General features: G+C 49.7%; 1 protein-coding gene across 2 annotated transcripts in view; it reads left to right on the top strand.

The window, feature by feature from the left end:
* The window catches only part of ADAM12 (ADAM metallopeptidase domain 12), a 354,303-nt gene that overhangs the window by 287,796 nt on the left and 39,434 nt on the right, over positions 1-27,073 (top strand). For both annotated transcript variants that reach the window (XM_007478237.2, XM_007478236.2), the window contains exons 12-16: positions 5,818-5,995; positions 12,235-12,324; positions 15,487-15,682; positions 25,046-25,154; positions 25,281-25,479. In XM_007478237.2, the coding sequence (XP_007478299.2) occupies positions 5,818-5,995; positions 12,235-12,324; positions 15,487-15,682; positions 25,046-25,154; positions 25,281-25,479 (772 nt within the window). The remainder of the gene's footprint in view (positions 1-5,817; positions 5,996-12,234; positions 12,325-15,486; positions 15,683-25,045; positions 25,155-25,280; positions 25,480-27,073) is intronic.

The following is a 27,073-nucleotide window of genomic DNA, read 5'->3' on the forward strand; positions in this document are numbered from 1 at the left end:
GAGGCAGAGAACTCCGGAATCCTCCTGTCAAGCCTCATAAATGGGCTTCCAATGATTCCCCCAAGAACAGGGCACTGAAATGCACAATGAGCCTCTTTACACGGAAGGCACTTTCTGGCGGCAGATTTGCCAAGTAAAAGCAACCTCTCGTTGCATTTCGCTTGGCAGTTTCGTGACTACTAAAATATTAAGCCACGACAGCCTGGATGGTGGGCAGCCATCAGAGGACGGCGCTTTCCCCCGTGGCCCAATCATCCTTTCCCCGGCCTCCTTGGGCCCGACTGCCAGATCTGCCCTTCGGGTCCTTTCTGCCCATTCCATTTTAGCAGCGGAGTCACGGCTGCTGACTCCACTTAGGAGCCGCTTTTCCTGTGACCTCCCTGTTATCACCCCTCAGTAAGGATGGGCGGGAAGGAACACCGCATATGCCCCCCCGGGGGCGGGGGGGGCTTGTGTTCTGTCCTCCGGAATCATTTCCTACTTTTCATTTCAGGGAATTATCGAGCTCTGATTGCTCTGGGTCAGCTGAACTCACCACGGGCTTGACTTATCCAGGGTTATATTAAAGTGAAAAAAGGTGCATTGTAAGGAGCAAGTCCAAAACAATGGAAGGACCAGAGGCTTCTCTTCTTCAGCTCTTCATTGCCAGCCTTACATGGGAGAGCCTTCATGTCATGGGCAACTCCATGGTCGAAGTCTTTCTCTCCCTCCCTCTTTCTGTCCCCCCCGTCACTCTCCGTCTCTCTCTCTCTCCCTTTCTCTCTCCCTCTCTGTCTCTGTCTCTCTGTTTCTCTCTCTCTCCCCCTGTCACTCTCCTTCTTTCCTTCTCTCCATCTCTCTTTCCACCTCTCTCTCTCTCCTTCTCTCTCCCTTTCTCTCTCCCTCTCTGTTTCTCTCTCTCTCCTCTCTCTCTCCCCCCTCCCTCCCTCTCTCTCTCCCTCTCTCTCTCCCTCCCTCCCTCTCTCTCTCTCTCTCTCTCTCTCTCTCCTCTCCCTCTCTGTTTCTCTGTCTCTGTCTCTGTCTCTCTCTCTCTCCCCCCTCCCTCCCTCTCTCTCTTCCTCTCTCTCTTCCTCTCTCTCTCTCTCTCTCTCTCTCTCTCTCTCTCTCTCTCTCTCTCTCTCTCTCTCTCTCTCTCCCTCTCTCCCTCTCCCTCTCTGTTTCTCTCTCTCTGTTTCTCTCTGTCTCTCTCTCCCCCTCTCCCCCCTCTCTCTCCCTCTCTCTCTCTCTCTCTCTCTCTCTCTCTCTCTCTCTCTCTCTCTCTCTCTCTCTCTCTCTCCCTCCCTCCTTCCCTCCCTCCCTCCCCATCTCTCCCTTCCTCTTCCTTCTCCCTACTCACTTTTATGACTATTCTAGGGAATAAAGCCATGAAACAAACAAATAGAAACAGCCTAGAGAAGAGAGGAATGGGAGGTGGGGGTGGGGGGTGACATGCTCACAGCATCCAAAGAATTGACTTAGAGATCATCAGTAAAAGGATTTCTTGCATCTCAGATTTCAGACTGCTGAAGACTGCAGGCACTTAGTCTTGTCTCCTTGAATAACAGAAGAGCCAAGCGAAGGCCAGGCCTGAAGGTTACAGAGTTAGACATGTCCTTTAGAGGTCAGCTGGGAGGCAGATGGGTGGCTCAGGGGATGGAGAGCCAGGCCTAGAGATGGGAGGTCCTGGGTTCAAATCTGGCCTCAGATACTTCCTAGCTGGGTGACCCTGGGCAAGTCACTTGACTCCCATTGCATAGTCCTTACTGCTCTTCTGCCTTGGAGCCAATACATAGTATTGATTCTGAGGGGGAAGGGATGGCTTTATCGAATCACCTCCTTTAGGGTGCTGTGGGTGCCTCTGCTTTGGGAGGTCGGGCTCAGGGCTGGATCCAGGTTGCTGTGGTTTAGAATATGGTGGGTATATTAAAGCCTCACCATGTTCTTGGTCTGCAGGTGGAGGCATTATGGGGGCAGTAGGCCAGGGCTTATCTGCTTGTGAGCATTTTGAGAGATGATCAAAGAAATAAAGAGCAGTAAGAAATAGGTAATAAGTGCATTGTAGGGAGGGTAGAGACCCCCTCGGAGGCCCGAACCTCTCGGGTCTAGGATACTCCTGACAGATCCTAGTGGTGAAACCCTTAATCTCTCTGTGCCCAAATGAACTCTCTAAGACTCCCCTGGACTCCCTCCACTGCTGAAGCCCCAGAAACATGGTTTTTAAGTAGTTACACTCACATTATTCCAGGTTAACAATGACTTCCATTTCTCCCATCATCATAGCCTTTGCATGCCTTGAAAGTAGCGAGAGTCACCGCCATTTTGATTGCTATCAATGGTGGATCCAGTCTGGGAAGGGGGCAGAGATGGCCCTTTGGGAGCCCACCCCTCCGTAGCCCCCTCAAAGATGACCCCTCGGTCCCTGAAATCAGCTCCACTTCTAGGCACTGAACACACAGCGGTCATGGGGACACGAGACAGTTTCGAACGCCCAAGCAATCTACTTCACGGTATCGGAAGCAGAGACAAAAGCCACGGAAGAAAGATTTACAGTGGCATGGCCAACAGTAGGAGCAATTTCTCAAGACCCTATAAAATGGGTAATAAGCACCCCGGCAGAATTAAAAGAGAAAATGGGATCAGACAAAATAGTCACACTAGAAAAACCAGGACAGGAACTGGGTCTAGTTAGGACTCTGGAGACAAAACCCAAATGAAACCGGGTCATCTCCTCGAGTTCTCTGACCCTGCTGGTGTGAAGAAGTTAGTGACCTTGTCATCAGGCAAGCAACATACGGTCATTAAGGGCACCTAGTGGGTGCCCCTAGATCGCAGGGGTAGAGCTGTGGCTAGCCAGTCCTACCCTCTCATTTTACAGATTGGGAAACTGAGGCTCAAAGGAGTGAATCGACTTATCCAACGTGACTTGGCTGGTGACAGAGACAGGTCTTCTGAATCCAAACCCAACATTTCCCCTGTATCCTACTCAATACTGGAAGTAGAAAGACACACGAAATTGAAGTTTATATTCTATCAGAGGAGAGACTATGTACTTAAACAAATGTACTTAAACAAATCAAACGTGTACTTAAATATCTACAAAATATGAATGTGTAGATCAATAGATGGATAAAACATGATTAAGTGCTTACAGCATCTCTGCTACTGTGCTAAACCCTAAGAGTCCCTGCTTTCAAGACAGTTTTTTAACTCTTACCTTCTGTCTTAGAATCGATACTAAGTATTGGTTCCAAAGCAGGAGAGTGGTAAAGGCTAGGCAACAGCAGTTAAGTGACTTGCCCAGGGTCACACAATTAGGAAGTGTCCGAAGCCAGATTTGAACCCAAGAAACTTATACTCTAATGGGGAAAACAACATCTGTTCTGAAAAGAGATGGTGGAGCATATCCAATCAAAAGCAAGTCAAGAGGACAACAGGAAGTAGCATGGCAGCCTGATTCCTTACAAGTTGAGTCAAAAAGGCTACCTCAAATTGGGTTGTGGCCAGTGAGCCAGGGCTGATTTCTGGAGGGGAGAGAGTGGAGTGATACAAGGCCATTGGGAGGAAGGGTGCACTAATGATGGGGGTAGGGGTCAGCAAGAGCCTCGTGCAGATGGTGGTCTTTGATATCAGCGTTAGAGGAAACCAGGGATTCCAAGAAGCCAGGATGAGGAGGGAGGGCATTTCAGGCAGAGAGGATAGGCAGTACAGAGTCACAGAGGTGGGAAATGGAGAGTCACGTCTTGATTTTTTTTTTAAGTTTATCCTTCACCAAGTGAAGTATTACTCCAGAGCAAGAGAGTCTCAGAGATCCCCCTAATCCAGCTATTTCTCATTGACCAACAATAATCTCATCTCCTCTCTTTCCTTTGACACTGGCTGGACCAGTTTTGGGCCTCCTGGGAGGTGGAGGGGACTGAAGCAGCATCACCCTCTGGCTCTCTTCGGATGCCCTCACTGTTGGCCAGCTGCCTTCTGAGTTATGCCTATGCTCCTAAGATTTCCTGGCTTTCCTCCTCCTCTCCCTCAGGTCCCATGAGCCTTCCTTTATTTGGACTTTAGGCTACAAACCCTCCTTTGAGAATGTGGATGCCTCCATTTTTCTGTCTTGTTTTAACGCTTGCCAGAAGGTAGCTTCGGAAAGGAGCACGGCATCAGTCCAACAGGAAGATGAGGCCACCTAGTTAGCTCTCGCAAGGTCCTGGCATATTTCCTCACTGGTGTAAATGGCGAGTGATGACAGCAGTCCCCTCTCCAACGTTGACGTCATCGTCAATTAAAGAATCATATCTGAAATTGAATGTAATGAACATGTATGAGGCGCCTCCACATCCCGGCACTGTGCTAGATGCCAAGAGAGACAAAGATGACGCAGTCCCTGCCCACAAGGAGTTTCTGTTCTCCTGGAAGAAATCAACCCATGCACAAATGGGGAAATTTTCAGTTTACAGGTTTGTCTGCAGTCGTTTCAGGGGAGAAGGGCAGGGACCTCTGGGAGTCTGGAAAGGCTTCCTGGAGGAGGTGGTGCTTGAGCCGAGCCTGGAAGAGAGCAGAGAGGAGGGAGGACGTTGCCGGCCTGGAAAGGCACTGCACCGTCTGAAGAGGCAGGAGACGGAAGGTGTGCAGAACAGCAAGTAAAAGCGAAAGAAAACAGTAAAAAGTGTTCAAAGAACAAAGTCGGGCTTCTCCGTGCCCAAGCTAGAAGGTGTTACATGCACGGGAGATCGAAACGGAGGGGTACAGCGGCAGAGCAGAGAGCTGCCTCCCAGGCAGAAGACTGGCAAGGGAAGCGGATGCTCTGCGTGCAGAAGCCTCCAGGGCACCACACAGCCGAGCTTGGGGCTGGGGAGGGGGAGAAAGGTCCGAAGACTCGCGTCTCCCGAGCAAGAAGGGGTCACGGGCCCCTGGGGAGGGGGCGGGCTCGCTCACCCGCAGGGAAAGTCTTTGAGCAAAGGTGGGAGCGCCGGACCGAAGGGGGGGGGGGAGGCTGGACGCGATGCCCCGAGAGCGCGGTCCTTCCACCCCGCAGACGCCGGACGGACGGCCTCCTCCTCACGTTCCAAAAGGCAGCACTCTGGAACTGGCATTTCAGGGCTCAAGTAAACAGTAATAGTAGCGTCTGTAGAGGGTTTAAGGCTTGCCACATGCTTCATTATTATGATTCATCTTTGGTAGATTCTGTCATTAAAATGCCACTTAAATACAAATATTATATACATAAGACCGGTGACAACATAACATATTATAGTAGAATGTTTGCGTAACGGAATAGAATATATTTTACTATTGTAAATTTATTATTAATTATCCACATGATCTCATTTAGTCTTCACCGCCGTCCTGGTACCGAGGTAGGTACTGTTACGATCTGCTCTTTACACATGAGGAATCGGAGGCAGATTGAGTGCAAGTGACTTGACCAGGGTCACACAGTCGGTGTCTGTGGCACTTGGCATCAGTGAGATCCCAGGCCCCTCCCTGTGCCCACTCCACCAAATGTCTTTGCGTTGGGAGACCTCCACGTCAAGCTGCTGGACAGATTCCAACTCGCCCTTGCAGGGGGCTTTATGGCTTCCGGAGGGCTTCCCCAGAGAGCTGCTGGGGCAGGAGACTCCAGGGCGGGAGCCCCCCTTTGGCCTCGTGCCCATATCTCAAGCACAGCAATGGGGGTCCGACCCCCCCAGGAAAGAGCCCCTTCCTCCCTTCCTCCCTTCCTCCCTTCCGGGCACAAGATAGCAGAGCTCGGGTTGGTTTGTTGGCGGGGGGAGTCCCGAGTTTCCTGGCAGGTGCTGCTGTGACCGGGAACCCACTGGCCTGTCTTCTTGCTCTTCTCTTCCCCAGCTATCCGTTCCCCATGATGTTCAGCAGCTGCAGTAAGAGGGACCTGGAGACTAGCCTGCAGAAGGGGATGGGCATGTGCCTCTTCAACCTGCCCAACATCAAGGAATCCTTTGGGGGACAGAAGTGCGGCAACGGCTACGTGGAGGAAGGCGAGGAGTGTGACTGTGGGGAGCCAGACGTAAGCCTCCCCTCGCTGGCAGCCCCGGGCGGCTGGCGATGCTGAACCCCTCCCAGGCGGGGCCGTGGTCCAGCCAGAGAGCTGCCCCGAGTCAGGAGCGCCTGGGCTAAGTCTGGCTGGGGGACCCTGGACCAGTACTCCGGGCGACGCTCTCCCACGGTGGCGAGGCTCCTGCTACTCCGTGTGGAGAGAAGGAGTCTCCCCACTGGGACTTCTCAGACCATTGCAGTCACAGGTCCAACAGCAGTAACAAAATTAAGTGTTGGGTCCTGGGACAAACCAAGCCAACGGTCTCGCCTGAGGGGGCTCACATTCTGCTGTTGCATTCAGGGTAGGGGCAGAGCTAGAACTAGGAAGGACCCTGGGCTGACCGCCAGGGTGCCAACCTGAAGCCTGAGACACAGTGCACAGCCTGAAGGAGGAAGGACAGACAAGCCTGTGTCTCGGCACGTGTGAGATCCACACGCCAAAAGGAGAGACGGAGAGATCCTGTTGGGTCTCCTGGAGCAGTTGCCCCCGGGAGGAGAGGGCTTGGGGTTCTACAGCTGTGCAGGCTTACGTTCCCCCACTGCGTCTATGCAGATCCAGCATCCTCTCCATTGAAGAGGGCGATCTCCTGGGCAAGGGGAGGCAGGGAACAATTGGGACACACTTGGCTTTGAGCTGGATGGAGAAGAAAGCCCCCGGATTCCCATTTCAAACAGCTAAGAAGCACATTTCTTTCTCGTTGCCAGGCTTGCTACTAGAGAGGAATTTGAATAAGCAAGCCCAGCTTTCTCCGGGAGCTTCCTTGTGGGTTTAAATAGGGCCATCCCTGCCCGCCTGCCTGCTGGGGCCTTTCTGTATGCAAGAGCCATACAGAGCTCCCCTGCCTTCTGTCCCTGTCCTTCTTTCTCCTTGTTAGCGGCTCTAAGCCATCCGTCCAGGCAGAGAGCAGCTTCCTAAACCCTGTGGGCCAGTCACTTCACGGTGGGCTTTAAGCTGGCTCCCCCCATCTTCTTGGAGCGTTCGGAACAGTATCTCCCACCCGGATCAGAAATACAACAGCCAATGGGAGTCTCTAGATCATCTCTTGAGAGGCAGAGAAGGGAATGACAGCACCTTATTTAAAAAGGAGAGGCTTGACAAAGGCCCTTTCACATAGAGCAGTTGGGTTTCTTCATACAGGGTGGAACTGGCTTTCCCCCCACAGATGGGATAAGCCAATGTCTCAATAAGCATGTATTACGTGCCAGGCAGAGACCAGAAACCTGGCTCAAAGGGCAGCTGGCCAGATTCCCAGGGGCATCTCCTTGCGTTCCTCCAGTCGGTAGAGAGATGAATTGGGCTAATCACCATGGGGTTTTGTTTTCAACTACCTGTAGGGCCTTGGATAAACCACAGAGCCTCAGTTTCCTCATCTGTAAATTGACAAGGTTGGAGCAGATGACCTCTAATTTCTCTTCCCACTCTCTGAGTCTCATCATGATTGATCTGGAAATGGCAGGTGCCAAAAAGGCATTTTTTGGAACAGGTGGATCTTTGGGAAGGCCAGTGAATGGGTCTTCAAGTCTATTGCTTTCTTCCTGATAGGAAATGTGACTTCCTTTCTTCAGGTTCTGCCTTCCTTCATTCATCCTTCCCTCCTTCCTTCCTTCCTAACTCCCTCCCTCCCTTCCTTCTTTGTTTCCTTCCTTCCTTCTTCCCTTCTTCTTGATCTTCCTTCCTTCCTTTCTTCCTTCCTTCCTCCCTTCCTTCCTTCTTCCCTTCTTCTTTTCCTTCCTTCCTTCCTCCCTTCTTTCCTTCTTCCCTTCTTCCCTTCTCCTCCCTTCCTTCCTTCCTTCTTCCCTTCTTCTTTTCCTTCCTTCCTTCCTCCCTTCTTTCCTTCTTTCCTTCCTTTCTTCCTTCCTTCCTCCCTTCCTTCCTTCTTCCCTTCTTCTTTTCCTTCCTTCCTTCCTCCCTTCCTTCTTCCCTTCTTCCCTTCTTCTCCTCCCTTCCTTCCTTCCTTCTTCCCTTCTTCTTTTCCTTCCTTCCTTCCTTCCTTCCTTGATTCCTTGCTTCCTTGCTTCCTTCCTTCCTTCCTTCCTTCCTTCCTTCCTTCCTTCCTTCCTTCCTTCCTTCCTTCCTTCCTTCCTTTTCTCACTCAAGCTTAGAGCATTAGAGAAAGAAGCTCCCTTGTAGAGGAGCCCAAGCAAACTTTTTAAACAACACTAGGGTTTGCAAAGTAGCAATTCCTTGGAGGATTCATTAATGACTTGAAAACAGCCCAAATTAATTTAATGGATCCCTATTTCTCGGGAGTTCTCCGGTTAACTTCCAGTCGTTTCTCTTTGATTTGTGCCCCATGTAATGGTTTATTAAACTAAATTAATATGGCACATGGCTCCTCGCAGGGAAATGTCTGTTTTCGCACTCCCACCCCTTGCAATGACTGGTCAGTTTCTTTTTCCAATTCCTACACTGTTTTCCGACCCACCTTCAGCTGTCACCTGGTTTCCATCTGGCTCCCCCCTTGCCCTTTCCATCCTACTTGTCTACCATGGGAATCTCCAGATGGAAAAGAACTCCTGCCGGCTGACCCAAAGGTGTTTTGCCATTCAGAGGCAGATATCTTGCTATAATGTGGAGAAGAAACAGCCTGGAGCAGTGATCAGAGGCCTGGACTTGGATTGGGGGTCTGCAATTGAAATCCCTGCTATGCCACTCACTTCTTAAGTGTGTACCTTCACCGGTCACTGAAGCCTCTGGGTCTCAGTTTCCTCATCTGTAGCTCTGAGGCAGCCCCCATCTCGAGATCTGTAAGCCTAAGAATCCCTCTCAGGTCCCCTTGAAGGAAAAAACCTCCACTGTTTTCTAGAAGTCTGACAACAACAACGACAAGAATAATAGTTCTCTTTACCAATAAAATCACCAACAAATCAAAATTCCCAGTTTTATACTGCACTAAAGTTTGCAAACCTCTATGCACTTATTATCCCATCAGATCCTCATAACAGCCCTGGGAATGCTATGCTATCCATGCCCCCATTTTTCAGAGGGGGAAAATAAGACTTGGAGGGATAAGGTGGCTTTTCCTGAGTCACTCAGCTAGTAAATGTCTGATGGTGGACTTGAACCCATGTCCACGTAACTCCAAATCCTGTGCTCTATGTCCTATGCCAGGCTGCCTCCTCCAAGTGCTTTGCTTGGTATAATTTCATTTTATCCCCACAACTACCCAGTGAAATAGGTATTACAATCCTCATTTGTTCAGAAGAAGAAACTGAGGGTCAGAGTGAAGTGAATTGCCTAGTGTGTGATCCTGGGCAGTTTCTGACTCCAGAGCCAGCACCCGATTCATTAGGCTGTGCTGCCTCTCAGTGCAAACATTATCAACTACAGCCTACCCTTTCAGAATAAAAATCAGAAGGAATGCAGATCATTCTTGCCTGCTCTATCATTCTTTCTCTTCAAAACCTTAATGTTCATTGGCCTGCTGAGCTGCCAGCTGAGATGGTCCCAGTTAAACATTTCCCAATGCGAATTTCTTTTGTTTAATAGCCATAGAACCACTAAGGACAAAAGCTGCAGTCGGCTAAAAGCCTCCAGCATTCCCCTCCATACTACAGATGGACAAAACATCAACCCAAAGGACTTCCTGGCTACCCACTCATTTTTCTGGCTTGCTGGGTCCGAGCAGCAAGCTGTTCATACTTAAATTCAGTCGAGTGGCAACAGCTCGCCAATACCTTTTAAAGCCAGTTAGCTCATATCCTCCCTTCTTTATATGACTTAGACTGGCCTCTTACATGAAAGCCCCCATTCCCAGAAGCCCCCATTGATTGATCTACTGCATGGGGAGGCTGGGCCAGGAGGGGTGGGATTTTTTGATGGGGTCCCAGTTTCCAGCAGCTGACAGCTTAGGCTAGGGAAGAAGGCAATGATGTTATTTAGGTCTCATTAGTGGAATGACTCATCCGTAATCAGCAGGACCACATTGCTGTAATCCGAGGTAATTAATAAGCTAGGGTAGGAGGGCACACTGTGGGCTGGGATCAAACTCAGGGCCTTCCAAGGATGAACAAGTCCCAGCTTCATAGACTGAGGAACCTCAAGAAAATAATGCTTCCAGCTAGAAGGTTTCTGTCATGTTGCTGATGGAGGTATATATATGCCACTCACTTCTTATGTGTGCACCCTCACGAGTCATTGCAGTCTCTGGGTCTCAGTTTCCCCATCTGTAAAACAAAGAGCAGACTAGCTAGCCTCTGAGGCAGTGGCGCATATGTACGTACACACACACACACACACACACACACACACACAAACACTCTCACACACTCTCAGACTCCCTAATGACTTCTGTGGCTGTTCTCCCCTTTCCTGATGGAGCACCCAGCATTTCTGAACCATTGTAGGTGGCGGTCAGGAAGTCCTGTGGCTGAGAACTCACTCTCTTCCATGGGTCCAAGCTGGTTACAGGCCCACAGCCCCTTGTCTAAGCTGGACCTCTGACACAAGCACACACATGATCATCACTGGCTTTGTAGGTGACATTTTCCTTCTGTATAGCCAATTCCCTGACAGCCTTCTAGGTCCCCAGGCTACACCCCCATCACTATGAAGAATCAGGGGAGGAGGAGGGTTGAGAACTTCCATACGTGCATATATACATACAGGCGTGCCATTTCACTGGCCTCGGGAACTCCTGAGTGAGGAAAATCCCTCTACCAATGCAGATGGCAACTGTTGTAGACTATAGTCTTAGAAAGCTGCCTAAAGCACTGAAGGGGAAGTGACTTCCCCAGGGTCTCACAGCTGGACGTCAGGAAACTCAGGAGGTCAGCTGATCTGAGAAGGCCACAAGAGGATGCCAGTCTAACTCTCCCATCTCATGCCTTCTCAGACCAGCTGACTGCTTGGGTTTCTTGATCTCCAGAAAGTCAGCATTCTGCAAGAGGAAATGAACTCTGAAGCACACTGTCATTGGGAAGGCAGGCTGGCTCTTTGAATTTTACTGAATTCTCCTGAAGTCACTGCTGGATGCTGGAGTCCCAAACTGGTCATTCTAACCCCCTTCTCTGCCTTGGTATTTGCTGTCCCTTCTGCCTAGAATATACTCCCTCCCTCTCTTAGCATCCTTTGTTCCCTTCAGGGCACAGCTCAGGTGCCTCATCTCCTTTAGTTTTAGCACTGTTGCTCTCTTCAAATGCCTCGTATTTACTTCTCTGCATAGATATTACCATTCTACTGATAAAATGTAAGCTCCCCGAAGACAGGGGCCTTTTCTGGTTTTTGTCTTCGTATCCTTGGAACTCAGCCCAATTTGTATACATTGGTGGTGGCAGTGGTGGTGTTCAGTCAAATCCAACTCTTTGTGACCTCATTGGGGGTTTTCTTGGCAAAGATACTAGAGAGGCTTGCCATTTCCTTCTCCAACTCATTTTACAGATGAGGAAATTGAGGCAAACAGGATTAAGTGACTTGCCATGGGTCACACCACTATTAAATGTCTGAGGCTGGATAATCATCTTTACTATAGGCCCAACACTATCCAGCGAACCACTGAGGCAGTTCCAAGCCACATGTTTAGATGGATACATAGACAGATAGATGGACAGACAGACATACATATAGATACATAGAGAGACAGACAGACAAACAGACAGTCAGACAGAGATAGATAGATAGATAGATAGATAGATAGATAGATAGATAGATAGATAGATGGGATGGATGGATGGATGGATGGATGGACAGGTAGTGGTGTAGATGGCTAGATACATGGTTAGATGGATGGATGGATGGACGGACAGACAGACACATAGATACATAGAGAGAGACAGACAAACAGTCAGGCAGAGATAGAGAGAGAGAGAGAGAGAGAGAGAGAGAGAGAGAGAGAGAGAGAGAGAGAGAGAGAGAGAGAGAGAGAGAGAGAAGAGAGAGATAAATAGATAGATAGATAGGTGGATGGATGGATGGATGGATGGATGGATGGATGGATGGATGGATGGATGGATGGATAGATGGATGGACAGGTAGTGGTGTAGATGGCTAGATACATGGTTAGATGGATGGATGGATGGACAGACAGACAGACACATAGATACATAGACCTAGATAGATAGATGGATAGATCCATAGTTAGATCAATGGACGGATAGGTAGATAAATGGATAGAATGGGAGAGGGATGGATAAATGCACGCGCACACACACACACACACACACACACACACAGCCATTCATTCATTTATTTATTTTGGATGCTTTCTCTAGGAATGTACCAATCCATGCTGTAACGCAACTACCTGCACCTTGAAGCCTGAGGCTGTGTGTGCCCATGGACTCTGCTGTGAAAACTGCCAGGTATGTGATGGGCATTTGGGAAGTGAGGGTCCGAACTCTGACAAGGCAGGCAGGAGGCCCGGCAGCCCATCTTGTTAGGCTGTACGAAGAACACCTGACATTTCTGTGATGCTCTAAGGTTTATAAAGGACTTTTGTTACAACCTTCCAATGACCTGGGATGGCAAGGATGGTCATAAAGGGATTGTAACCTCAGAGCTAGAGGGGATCTTCAAGGTCATCTAGTCCAACTCCCTCATTTTACAGAGAGTGAATCCCAGAGAGGGGAGGGACTCGCTCCTAAAGGGGGCAGTTGAACCCAGCTTTCCTGGCCCCACATTCAATTCTCTTTCTACCAGACTACAAGTCTTTCCCTCCAACAAATAAAAGCATTTTTATACACATTTTAAAAAACACAATTAAGAGCCTCAGATTCCCATCAGTTATCTTGAGTACTTCTGAAATAAACTATCTGTTGGATCTGGGGCAAGACACGATATCTCTCAAAGCCTCAGTTTCCCTGTCTATAAAATGGAGCTCACAGTGCCATCATACAGAGAGTTGTTGGGGGGCTCCAAGGTAATCACATTTATAAAGCGCTGGGCAGACTTCCTCATGCTATGTCAATGTCAGTTAGTAATATCACAATTATTATTACCACCTGAATACATGAGATGACACATATGATGTGTCTCTGTTGATCATTTCCAATTTCTCCTGTTCGTATCCAAAGTTGTCTTCATATTCTGCTCATGAACTTGTGAACTCCTTCAAAGCAGGGACTGTCTTGTGTCTCTCTGTGTACCCTCAGCTCTTGGCACAGTTCCTGGCACATAGTAGGTGCTTAATAAATTATTGTTCTCTTATCCCCCCCCGAAGAAAAACAGAGGCAACAAGTGAAGCCCAATGGGTGGGTTGGATGGCCTTCCTACTTTGGTCCTTCAGTATTGGCTCCCTGACCAATGAGAGCTCTCTTTCTTTAGTTATTTCATTGTTGGCTCATACCATAAAGGAACACAAAGCTCCAATGTTACTCCTTTTTTGAAGCATTTCCTTCTGAAAAACTAGACCCACGTCTTTAACCAGGGATTTTGATTTTTCTGATCTTATAGTTAGGTAGCTATTAAGTCATCAGTCAATCACTAGATTTAAAAGAGACCTTTTTGAGGCACCACCTTGTCCTCCCTCTCCCATTATGGATGGAGAAACTGAGGGTTTGGGAGGAAAAGTGACTTGCCAAAGGTCACAGAAATGCCAAGAGCTCTCCATTCATCGTTTCTATCCACGTGTTTGTGGCACGTTTGTGCTCCCAAGCCCAGGGTGCTTTGTGCCGCATTACCTATACCTGGGTCCCTTTGTTTTGTCCACAGGCTTTCTTAGCGGTATGGCCCTGTGTAAGTGGCAGAGGGTTTGTTTTGGGGTGCTTTTTTACCCTTTTCTAATCTGTTGCCTTCTCCTCATGGGAGAAAATATTGGCCAACAAAGACCAGGAAAGCAATGGTCCCATTTGTGCCATGGATTTCTGTTTGCTCCGACAATCAAGGCATTAGGACTCGGGTTAGAAATATCATTTTGAGTTTGTGTCTGGAATTCAGCAGAGGACTAAGCTTTGGGATCCAATGATTTGGAGGCCGGTCAGTCAACTAGCATTCATGAAGGGCCTACTGGGTGCCAAGAGCTAAGGAAGACAGTCCCTGCTTTGGGGAAATTCACAAGTTAATGACGGAGACACCACGAAAACAACTGGGAACAAGCAAGTTACGATCCGGATAAATTAGAAATGCCAGCCTCTTACTAATGCCATTCAGACCTGCTGACCAAGAGCAGGCAGGCGCCCTAGAGACTAGCCAGCCTAACCATTTCACCTTGTTCTGCCCAGAGAGGCCCAGAGCAGGGACGGGACTCACTCAAAACCATACAATAAGCTTGGTAGCCTCAGAGCAGGGATTTCACCCCAGGGTGCTTGTCCCCAGCACCCTCCTTCCCACTCCTGCTTATCTCCACTTAAGTGCTGAGCAATGGTGGCCTAATCAGATCTTGCTTTTATTTCGCTTTCCAATGTTTTATATGATTTTGGGGAGAAGCGGAGTGAATAGGAGACAGACTTCCCCTCTGTATCCTCTGAGAACTTCCCAGCTGCTGGGAGGAGAGGATGCCCAGGAGCATTTGGGGTCTGAGGTAAGAGCTAGCCCAAGACCCGACATCTGGTTGACTTCCCTGGGCACGGATGGATCCCTGATCTTGTCGATTTGAGCATTTCCTCCGATGGCTCCAGCGCATCCATGCTTACCTCACTGGACAACTCTGGCTCCTGCCCCTCAAGAAATATTCTCCCACAAGCCCACCCGGGGTGCCGGGAGGCCTTCCTTCATCTATCACGGGGTCGTGAGCCCATCTAGGCACATTCAGCTAGGCTGCTTCAAATGTCGCTACGGCCCTGAATTGTTTTACCAGACGCCATCTTTGACGAGGGTGTCCTTTGGCTCAGGAGAGAAACAGAAATGGACTCTGGGTCTGACTTGGCCCCTGGCCTGCTCTTTGTCCTTGGGCGAACCACTTCCTTAATCTAGACATCAACTTCCCCAATTGCCAAGTCAGGGATTAGCCGTAACGAGCCACGACTAAGGTAGCTTCTGGCCCGGATCCGAGGATTCCAGGCCCCGTTCTGGCCCTGTGATACCCCCTGAATGCTGTGCTCAATCCTGGCCAGGGCATTTCTGGGGGGATGGAGATGCTCGTGTCCTTAGCATTGGAACACCAGCGCCCAAAAGTCCAGCTGGAACGCCAGATTCTTGTCAAAGAAGGGCTTGTACGGACCCATCTCTTCTTGAAACATACCTGCTTGATGCCAGCCTCCCGCCAGCTTAGAGGTGACACTGGGTGACTGAGTCATCTGTCTGAAAACCAATCCTAATATTGCACAACGTACTTTTTAAGCTCGGCTCCTCTCCTTAGCCAGGTGGCTCTGTGAGCCGGGGACCACCGTGCCGAGCGCGTGCGCTCCGCCTGGTAGTTATCTGTCTCCAGCCGCTGCCACAGGCCCTCGGTGTGGACGTCTTGTGTGCTTTTTCAGGGGAATAGGTTGAAGTCACTCTGCAGTGTTTCAGCTAGGAAGGCTGGCAGGACGCCCTCTCCCAGAACTCCTTTGCTCCATCTCAAATAAGGACCATTTTTCTCCTTCCAGCTGAAGCCTGCTGGGACAGCCTGCAGAGCCTCCAGTAACTCCTGTGACCTGCCTGAATTCTGCACCGGAGCCAACCCGCACTGCCCTGCCAATGTCTACTTGCATGACGGTCACCGGTGCCACCGCGTGGACGGCTACTGCTACAATGGCATCTGCCAGACCCACGAGCAGCAGTGCATCACCCTCTGGGGACCAGGTAAGGGGGCCACCGGGGCCCATCAGACAAGAGCCGCGTCTGGGACTTGCTCTCCAGCGGAGCTCCCATGGAAATGCCAAATGAAATATGGGATCTTGGAGGGTGAAAGGGTGGGAACCCTCCTCCTTGGCAGGGGGAGCCCCCTCCCCAAAGGGAAAAGCAGCGCTGGATGGCCACCACCCCAGATACATAAGAAGCAGCCGGGGGGGGGGCTTTCAGTGACTTGCCCAGGGTCATGCTGCCAGGGAGTGGCAGAGGTGAGGCAGGCCCCAGCCCTTCCTGATACAGAAGCTGGATGTCTCTTGGCCCCACCATGCTGCCTCTGACCCAGTAAAACAGGAAGAAGTCCAGAGATAGAGAATACTAGTGACTGGGGACCCTGGAGAGCTTCCCTGGAAAAGGTGGCTCCTGAACTCGGGAGGAAGCTCAGGGCTCTCAGAGGACCCCGTGTGAAGGAAGGGCATTCCAAATGGGGGGCTGAGTGGGGCAAAGGTGTGTTGGCGGGAGATGCACGTACAAGGAATAGCTGGGCTGTTAAGCCATCAAGGACACAGGGAGGGGCCTTGTCTGTTGTGCTGACTACATCAGAAAATCAAGTCTCCTAAAAAACCCTCTCTGTCTCTCCCGGATCCCAGAACGGCGGCGTTAAACTCTACCCTAATTCATTTCTGCAGATTCTCAGCTCCACCCCATCTCCTCATCCCACAGCCCTGTTGCATTTGCCTAGACGTGACAGATCTTTTCTTCCCTACCCGTCCCTGCCGTGGCTCAGAGCTGACTTAGCTTTTGGCTGTCCCCCCAGTGGGGCAGGTCAGAGTCCCCGGCTCGTCGGCTAGCCCACGGGTGGGCTGGACTGCCCAGCTCTGAGCGGTGGGACTCGGGCTCCGCAGCTGATTTATTGGGGCTCTGGTGTTCCTGAAGATCCTTACAAATAACTAAAAAATGAGCGGCGATTAACGCACCGCTTTGGGTTTACAAAACAGCCTATTGTTGGAGGGCTCATTCCCTGGAGAAGCACAGTTTAATTTGTCACTCGTTGTGCAATTTCCCCCTAAATGGAATTTGAGAGTGAAAGAATTTGAGAATTCAAAAGTGATTAAAGGGCCTAATTGATTACAATAGTGAAAATGGAAGGGTAAAGCAAGAGACAATAAAGAGAAGCAAGTCTTGGCTTAAAAAAATCCTATTAGAAACGACAGAAGTGGAGGAAACGGAGGCAAAGTCTTCTTGGGGCTGCTCTTGAAACCACTTTATTAAGCCCTTTTAGATACTGACATCAAAACTTGGAGCCTCCTTTGGGGGAAAAAGGAACTCTGGGAAGAAGTAATATTAATAGGGGCAGCTTGGTGCTTTAGTAGATAGAGAGCCAAGCCTAGGGATGAGAGGTCCTGAGTTCAAATCTGGCCTCAAACACTTCATAGCCGTGTGACCCTGGGCAAGTCACTTAACCTCTGTTGCCTAATCCTTACCATTCTTCTGCCTTGGAACCAACACTTAGTATTAATTCTAAGATGGAAAATAAGGGTAAAGAAAAAGAAATAATAATAATAATATAAAGGGAAGCACAGCATTATGGAGAGGGGGCCACCTTTGGAATGAAAAAGCCTTGGAGGAAAGTCCTAACTCTGTGACAATGGGCCAGACTCAGTTTCTTCCTTCATTTGTAAGATGGTCTAGTAATACATGTAATACATTATCTTATATCTCCCAGAAGAATTGGTGGGGTTAGATAAGTGGTTTGTAAACCATAAAGCAAGATAGATAGTTGGATAGATAGATAGATAGATAGATAGATAGATAGATAGATAGATAGATAGGTAGATAGATAGATAGATAGACGGATAGATGGACAGATGGACAGACGGACGGATGGACAGAGAGACAGATGGACAGATAGATAGATAGATAGATAGATAGATAGATAGATAGATAGATAGATAAATGGATAGATAGACAGACAGATAAATAGATGGATAGACAGATAGATAAGTAGATGGATAGATAGACAGACAGATAGATAGACAGACAGACAGACAGACAGACAGATAGATAGATAGATAGATAGATAGATAAATGGATAGATAGATAGATAGATAAATAGATGGATAGATAGACAGACAGATAAATAGATGGATAGATAGACAGACAGATAGATAGACAGACAGACAGACAGACGGATGGACAGATGTATAGACAGACAGACGGATGGACAGACGGATAGATAGATAGATAGATAGATAGATAGATAGATAGATAGATAGATAGACAGATAGATATATAGGGAGAGAGAGCAAGAGAGAGAGATGGATGGATGGATGGATGGATGGATGGATGGATGGATGAATGAATGAATGGATGGACAGAGAGATGTGATAGAGATACATAGGACTATAGACAGATACTTGTGATAGAAATAGACAGATATGATAGAGGTATATGATGTTATAGGCTCTTGAAATGTCATTTAAAGCCCCCCAAAATGACCTAAGTGCCCTTGGTCACAGTCCCTGGTGTCGCTTTACCCCCAAGCAGTGCTTTAGCCTCTGCCATGACTCCCAGAGCTGAATGATGCTGCTGGGGCTCCCTTCCAAGATGCTGTTTATTCTCAGCTCTTCAGCTCACCGAAGAGGAAATGTGCTCTCTAATGCGGAACATTATTCTAATGGGTTGCTGTCTTTCCTGAGGGAGCCAGGTCACCCATCCTCCCGCACTCTCAGCTGGGCCAATTCCTTTCCTGGCCTTGACACCCTCAGTGACACGATGGGTCACTCCATCCTCCCGATGCACCTGGCAGAGTTTGTGTTCTCACTCGAATGGGTCTCGAGGCTGTCCGTGGATAGTTTTTCATTTGATGAGAAGTTATTCACTCTGAACTCTTAGTCATCCCCATGACTGAATTCAATTTAAGCAGAGGTCAGAGTGGGGGCCTTCCCATGGTCACCCTGAAGAGTTCAAACTGTCTGACCGCTGCTCAGTTACATGGTCCGAACTGAGGACATCAGAGGCCTTCTCAGAAAGGCTTTTACCCATGGAGACTCTTGGCAGGCCTCTGCTGATTCCCCAGCTACAAGTGGCTCTCCTCCTCCTCCTCTTCCTCTTCCTCCTCCTCTTCCTCCTCCCCCTCCTCCTCCTCCTCCTCCTTTTCCTCCTCCTCTTCCTCCTCTTTCTCTTCCTCCTCCCCCTCCCCCTCCTCCTCCTCCTCTTCCTCCTCCTCCCCCCTCCTCCTTCTCTTCCTCTACCCTCCGTGGCCAGGGGCTTGTTTTGTGCACGTAGTCTATGGGAGGTAGAGATGGATGGATTTACCTCACCACCCCGTGTAAGGCAATGACAAGATGCCCCCAAATCAGGCCTCTGGATAAGGACACACAATCCATCCTAGGAGAGCCAGGTCGAGGAAGTGTGGCCACCCTGCAGACCAGACAGAGGATCAGACTAGCCAGTCACATTCGTGGGGAACAAGCATGGAACGCCAACACACACACCACCGAGGAGGAGAAGGTAGGCAGAGAAGAACCCACGGAGGACCACTGGGGTCTCTGCAGGCATCTCAGAGCACAAGAGCCCGCCGAGGTCTCTTCATTTCTGGTTGCCTCTCTCTCCGCAGACACAATAATATAATCTGCTCTCATATCGTCTACACACTTCCAGTAAACCACAAAGAGCCCAGGGAAGGTTAACTAGACACGGATAAGAGTGCGGAGCAAGGAAGAGAGCCCAGCCGCTGCCTAACTAACAGGAATTGGGAAGCCCAGGAGTTTGGAGTGCTGGTGTCATCCCTATTCACAGAGAAGGAAGTCGTCTGAGAGCAGGGAAATGACTTGCCCATGGGCACACGGGACTCTGGGGACGGAGCCCAGGTCCCGGATTCCTGGCCTGACATTTTCCTCTTTCCTCTTTCTTGAGCATGAGCCTGAGCACCCATTCAAGGAATTCATCAACCAACCAGTATTTATTAAGGGAGGACAGCTATGAAGAATGATACCATCCCTCTCTCAACAAGGCCTATCCCATATAACCAGCTTCCACATGAAGTAGCCTCATGTTGAGAGACAGACAGATGGACAGAGAGAGATAGAAGGAGTGGGAGAGGGAGAGAGAGTGGTCCAGACCACAGGCTTCTTTGGTAGCAATAAAAATGGCGCTGAAGGTCCAGAAAGGAGGAGATGCCGGCATCATGTCCAAAGTGCCCTTTGGGGTCTTTACATAAATGAGAAGGAAGGAAGGAAGTTGAATAGAATTGAGTCATTTAAACATATGACTCATGTTTTCAATCTCGTTCCATAGCTAGCCTGGGCCATTTTCATCCTAGGCTTGGGTGCTGTAGTCGATAGAGCTGAACTAAGAGCCAGGAGGATCAGAGGATAAATCCCACCTCTGACACATACTGGCCACGTGGCCCTGAGCAAGTCTTTGAGCTTCTGGACCTCAGCTTCCTTGTCTGTAAAAATGGGACAATAATGGCACCCTCAAAGGATTTTGGGAGGATTAAATAAGAAAAAGTGGATAAATCTTGCTGAATCCTTCAAGCCTTGGATCTGTTCATTGCTCATGCAGTGGACCTGCCTCTCGTGCTATGTGGCTGAGTGTTCAGGCTTGGATTCCCCAGCTCCATGCTTAAATATTCATTTTCTCTTCCAAATCCCTTCTCTACTCATTCTCCTTATTCTTGTGCCTCGTTGCTTCCTGGGACTTGTCAGGTCCCTCCTCATTCCCAGAAACTGACCTCCTTATGGCCAAGCCTGACACTGGTCTCTCTTTGATTCTATCACAACTTCTGCATTTTATTAAACCCAGATTGGAAATCAGAACCTTTCTCTCCTTTCTCCCTCCTCCCCCCCCCCTTCCCCTTCCCTCTCCCAGCCAGGAACCACTTCATCCTCCCACTGCACGATCTCAAGGGCTTTTTTAGGTTAAGTAGATCCGATATACAACTGAAACTGCTGAAAACCCAATCTTTTGGCCCAGCTAATAAAAGCAATGAGCTGATCGGTTTACAGGTTTATTTTTTTCTGAATACATCATAATCTCCCTGGAGCAGGGGTGAAGGGAGAGAGGTTGATATGAACAAGATGAGAAGAGGGTTAATTACTGGGGCCAAGGACTGCCATTTTCCATGGCAAAGTGCAATTCATTTGATGTGTCCACGTTTCAAGCCCACTGGAAAATTTCCACCTGGCTTTTTGCCACCATCATCAGAAATGAAAAGATGGGGGGGGGGGAGCAACTTCTCCTGTTTCCGTTTTTCTACAAAAGTGATAATAAACTGGGTTGTACATTTATAACTAGAAGAGACCTTGGGTGTCATTGAGGCCAACTTCCCTCATGTGACAAAGGTAAACCCAAAGCATCAAAGCTGATTTGTAGCCAAGCTGAAATAAGAGACTATTTCTTCTTTCTATTAGAAAGAAGAGAAAAGAGAAACAAAGAAGGAAGGAGGGAGGGAAGGAAGGAAGGAAGGAAGAGAGGAAGGAAGGAAGGAAGGAAGGAAGGAAGGAAGGAAGGAAGGAAGGAAGGAAGGAAGGAAGGAAGGAAGGAAGGAAGGAAGGAAGGAAGGAAGGAAGGAAGGAGGGAGGGAGGGAGGGAGGGAGGGAGGGAAGGAAGGAAGGAAGGAAAGAAGGAAGGAAGGAAGGAAGGAAGGAAGGAAGGAAGGAAGGAAGGAAGGAAGGAAGGAAGGAAGGAAGGAAGGAAGGAAGGAGGGAGGGAGGGAGGGAGGGAGGGAGGGAGGGAAGGAAGGAAGGAAGGAAGGAAAGAAGGAAGGAAGGAAGGAAGGAAGGAAGGAAGGAAGGAAGGAAGGAAGGAAGGAAGGAAGGAAGGAAGGAAGGAAGGAAGGAAGGAAAGAAGGAGGGAAGGAAGGAAGGAAGGAAGGAAGGAAGGAAGGAAGGAAGGAAGGAAGGAAGGAAGGAAGGAAGGAAGGAAGGAAGGAAGGAAAGAAGGAAGGAAGGAAGGAAGGAAGGAAGGAAGGAAGGAAGGAAGGAAGGAAGGAAGGAAGGAAGGAAGGAAGGAAGGAAGGAAGGAAGGAAGGAAGGGAGGAAGGAGAGGGAGGGAGGAAGGAGAGGGAGGGAGGAAGGAGAGGGAGGGAGGGAGGAAGGAAGGAAGGAAGGAAGGAAGGAAGGAAGGAAGGAAGGAAGGAAGGAAGGAAGGAAGGGAGGAAGGGAGGAAGGAAGGGAGGCTTAATAAAGCTTTATGGAATTAGGTCAACCTGTAAAAACATATAAAGGAGTCAAAGGCTATCTGGCAGAGCAGCATGGGAGTAAGGGAAGGGTCCATCGTGGCTGTCATCCTAGTAACTGTTCAGCTGGCCGGGCTGGCATTGCTGTCTTGGAGTGTTTGACTCCTTTGCACAAACACCAGCAGGGTTCCTGACTGGTCAAGGGACTTAAACTGGAACAGACCTCAAAGATCATTCAGTAATCCTCGTCCTTTACAAAGGAGGAAGATAAAGCCTTAGAGAGGTGACGTGATGGGCTCCAGGACACGCGGGACTCGCAGAGCTGGGATTTGGACCCTTGTCCTCTGACTCTCGTCCCAGGGTTCTTTCCCCTCTTGTTGAGGAGATATCACGATCACATGCAAAGCCACCAGCCCTTAAGACTCTTCATACCATTCTTCCCTCTCAGTGGAAAAAAAAAAGGAAATAAGAAGTTCAGTTCTGGCTAACTGAGGCTCACAGTTCCGTGAATTGTCTCTCCAAAGAGATGTCAAGAAGGAAAATGGATGTTTCACCCAATTTCCTTTGCATTCTTTTTTCCTTGGAAGAAGGATATCTTCGGCGTGTTGGTTCGATGGTCTAGGAATGGGCTTGGTTTAATCTTTGGGAAGGAATGTGAGGAGTGACAAGGACATTAAATTGGTTTTTAACCAGGGAATTAGGCAGCCCAATGATACAATCAATGCTATTATTTAGGGAATGCTGATCCAGTTTGTGGATTATCTGAATGCCTGGCTTGGTCTCCCTCCCCTCCTGAACCCCAGTAATTAGGAAGGGAATGGACTAGAGTCTGGCCCAGGTATTTGTTTGAATTGTTGGCCTAATGAGGTTCTGAGGGGCAGCAAGGTGTCAGAGATTGGGCAGTGGGCTTGGACTCAGAAGCCCTGGATTTGAATTCTGACTCCCACACTTCCTCACTCTACGTCCATGGGAAGGGCCTCCACACTAGGACCAGCCTCGTCATCCATAAAATGAATGAGGTGGTCCAGTCACAGCCAGTCATCTGACATGCCTTCCCCCTCTAACCTGTGACTCAACTCCCATGTGTCATCCCTCTGCTCCGCAGCCATGAATAACAATAAGATCAACGTTTATTAAGTGCCAACTGTGTGCCAGGCACTCTAGGAGGCACTTAGAACACAAAAGCAAAAATGAAACACGTCATTGCCCTCAAGGAATTTGCTGCAGTGGTGGAGGGCAGCCTGGTGCCCCGCAATGTAGGCTACCCAGAACATTGTGTCCACCCCACACGGACCCTTTTCTCCAAGCTTTTCTCTTCCTCGTCTCCGGCTGGCTGCCAGATCCCCCACCTGTCCCTGGGGCGGGCAGGTAGAGGTGGCTCCCCAAAGGCACAGCCATGTTTCTACAGTTTGTTCTCTGGGTCTTAGAGGTAACCCTGCTGCAGGGAGAGACACGGATCTTCCGCTCACAAATGCAGTCTTCAAACAGTTCTTTGAGTCCAAGTTTCCCGGTGATGAACGTTGTGGTCCTAAATAATCATAATCAAAGCCGTTACACATAAATAAACAACGGGGACTGGATACACTGTAGCCCGGGGTCTGGGGGGCTTGGGGTGTGAGTGGTTTGGGTTTTTTTAACCCATTATTCAGTCTTTTTGCCTGGGGGGCTGCTTTCTCTCAGGTCCCCTCAGAACCAACTGGGTTCCCCCCAGCTCCTTTGCCTAGTTTCTCACTCAAATATCCCTTTTGGGGCCCTTTTCAATAGGGAATGTCTACCCAAGAGCCGAACAGGGCCATTCCCTACCATCTAGGGCCCCAAGAGGTTAAGGGATTGGCCAGGGTCATGTAGCCGGCATATGACAGAGGCGACACTTGAACCCAGGGCTTCTTGACTCAGAGACCAGCTCTCCGGCTACTGTGGCAAATTAGGCTTCCTCAAGGCTTGTTGACTAACTGATTCTTAGACAAATCAACTTAAAATAGTCATGGGCAAGGGAGTGAACCAGTGTGGGCAATCAGGAAGGCTTCAAAGAGGCGGCGGAACCTCCGCTCACTCTGGAAGATAACGAAGGACTCTGAAAAGCAGAGAGGAAGGACTGATGAAGCCCAAAGACGTTTCCCATCTTAATGAGGTTATTTGGTCACCGGGATTATTTGTAGAATTTTGAGAACCAGTTTGAATTCTTGTGCCCTGCTTTTCCAGGGTTTCCAGGCTTAGCGGACGAATGTTGGGCAAAGGAAGGGGCCATTTCCTCCATCTTTTCCAGCTCCCACATTGGGCCGGCAATATTATTAGCTTTCTTTTCCGTGGAGGAGATTCTATTAGTCAGGCTTCTGAGTGTGAAATGCTGGTAATTAATTGAAGCTGTAATCCCGGCGTTCCTGAGGAAGGATGCACAGCCTCGCGATGGCTGGTTTAGTCACAGCCGCACCGGCTCTCCGGGAATGGGGGGACTTTTTCCTGGTTTTCTCAGGAGGTCTTCGAAAAGTCAACTTTGTGAGCCTGGGATCAGAGCGTACCCCGACCCCTGGCCGAGCAGGCACCCCCCTATCTCGCGGCCCCTTTCCCTGGCCAAAGAAGAGAATGCGCTCGAAGAACCGTTTGGGGAGCTCTCAGCCTGCCAAACCTCTCCTGGCTTTGGAGTGGGGCAGCTCGTGGGTGCGAGGCCCCCGCAGCTTCTGCGGCTAATCTCTCCTTGTAAAATAAAGCTGGGGTTCCAGCCAGCGACGTTCCTGGGAACTGGGGAGATGAATGTGTTTTATGAGACTTCGCCATGGCCTTCCCTCGTTGCTTCCAAGCATGAGTCATGGTGCTCTTCAGGGGTCTTTTCTCCGTGGGGTGGTGCGGGGCAGGGCCTGAGAAAGACGCCTGCTGGCCAGCATCCTTCGCAGCGAGGTCAGGCTCGGCAGGACCCCAGGGGAGTCTGTAGGCGCTAGACGCCCGACCCCCAGCCTCTCCCCAGGAGAGGCCTGACACCTGAAATGCCTCCCTGTCATGGCGCTAAGAGCCGCAGCTCCCCATGGAAATGCTGGGGTTCGGCCGGCCCGCTTGGCATTCAGAGAAGGCCCCGATGTGGGAGAGGATCTCTGCATGCAGAACCCAGCTCGCCTTCGCCCAAAAGGCCCGATCCAGCTCTAAGGAAATGATTAAAAACATTTGCAGGAGATGAAAGTGTTGATTTGCTTTGGTTTCAGGCGCTAAACCTGCCCCCGGCATCTGCTTTGAGAGAGTCAACTCTGCCGGTGATCCCTACGGGAATTGTGGGAAGGACTCCAAAAGTTCCTTTGCAAAATGTGCAATGAGGTAGGTCATGGGGCGATGGGCGATGGGGCTTGGGGGTGAAGGAACTCGGAGCCTTTGCGAGAGATCAGGGCTGCTTTGCCTGTGCTGTTTCTGAGGCTGTTTATGGTTCCGTTTCCCCTTTCCCAGAGATGCTAAATGTGGAAAAATCCAGTGCCAAGGAGGAGCCAGCCGACCAGTCATCGGTACCAATGCTGTTTCCATAGAAACCAACATCCCCCTGCAGGAAGGAGGCAAGATTCTGTGCCGTGGTACCCATGTGTACCTGGGAGATGACCTGCCGGACCCCGGGCTTGTGCTAGCTGGCACGAAATGTGAAGATGGCAAAGTAAGACTTAAACATGCACCTCCACAGGAGATGAAATTATAATTAGGATGACTGTTAGGAGTGCGATTTATTTTGTTGCATGATTAATAATTAAGGATGCCAGGAGAGGCAGCAGGGTGGGGAGGTGGAGGGATGGCAGGGATGCTGCTTAGAGAAAATGGTGTTTGAGTCTTTATCCCATCCCTCCCTCTGTGATCTTGGGAAAATCATGTGATCTTCCTGGGCCTCGGTTTCTTCCTCCAAAGAGCAGGTGGATGAATCACTGGTCTACTTACATCACAGCATCATTTTGAGAATCAAACAACTGTGTGCTTCCAAGCCCTTGGGACTAGCTAGTCACCTGCCATTTATGGCTGGCTGCCATCAAAGGTGGCCCACCATCTTGGATCATAAAATTAAAATATCTTAGAATAACTTGGTTGTTTACCCAGGAAGGTGCCCTCATTTGGAAATGAGGACCCTCCTGAGGTCCTAGATGCCTCCCTCCAACACACACACACACTCATGCAGACAAACACACACAAGTGCTGGTAAGGAGGAGTCTGAAAAGAGCTGGATCAGAAATATCCTGTTCCTTAAAATGCCTTTTTCTAAACCAAATTCTTCAGGAAGAAGAGGCCAAGGAGCCACTGTGAGCTTCTGTTGGCGTCAGCCTGGGGGATACCTGCCTGTCTCTCCCTATCTTTTTGTGTGTATAAACACCTTCCTGTAATGGGGCAGGAAGTCTTTATTTTAAGTCTCCTGAAGGTAAAAAGCAGCATTACGCCCACATGCTCATAGGTCTGTGTCCAGGACCTGTGATTTTGTTTGTTTGGGAACTCCGGGGCTCCTCCTCCCAGTGACCCAGATGGAAACTCCTCTCTGATGCCCTCCATCAGCTTTTATCAGGTGCCTCCTCTGGGCCAGGCGCTGTCCCAGCGACGAGAGATACAGAGGCACAAATGGGACCAGGCCTGTCCTCGGGGAGCTCCTGCTCTCTGGAGAAAGAACACGCACACTAATGAGCAGATACAAAGCCCCTTCGGGGTACCCCAAAGATCCATGACCTCCCTGACGCACGAGTCCCTTCCCAGAATGCCAGCCTTCCTGGCTCCTTCCTGTGTCTGCCACAGGGCATCCCCCAGCCTTCTGTGGGCCTTCCTGGTTTTCTTTCAGGGGAAGCCCAAACAATTGGGGGAGTCTCCCTGCCTGGAGCTAGTGGTGCAGCCCTGGGGAATCTGCCCGAGCGAGGGCAGAGATGGAGGGAAGGGGGTCCCAGGAACGACCCGAGAGAGCAGACACAGGAGGGACATCTAAGACGGGCCGGGAGAGTCGAGGATCCTTACAAAGAAGAGCAGCCCCACAGGATGCTTCAGGACTAAGACAGGAAGCACATGAGCGCGTCTCACTGGAACGAATCTTACTCCATTTTCACATAAACCAGAGCAAACGCCAATAAGCTCACCAAGTGTCTCGGGAAAGTCTGCGGCTTGAAAACATTTTTCATCAAGAGAGAAGCGAATCCTCCGGTTCTTGGGAAGCCCCAGCCTTTCACCGGCGAACACATGTGAAATCCTCCCTACCATGGCGCTGCCAGAAGGGCATGGGGGGGGGC

The sequence above is a fragment of the Monodelphis domestica genome, chromosome 1 (assembly GCF_027887165.1).
Source record: "Monodelphis domestica isolate mMonDom1 chromosome 1, mMonDom1.pri, whole genome shotgun sequence".
Taxonomy (NCBI): domain Eukaryota; kingdom Metazoa; phylum Chordata; class Mammalia; order Didelphimorphia; family Didelphidae; genus Monodelphis; species Monodelphis domestica.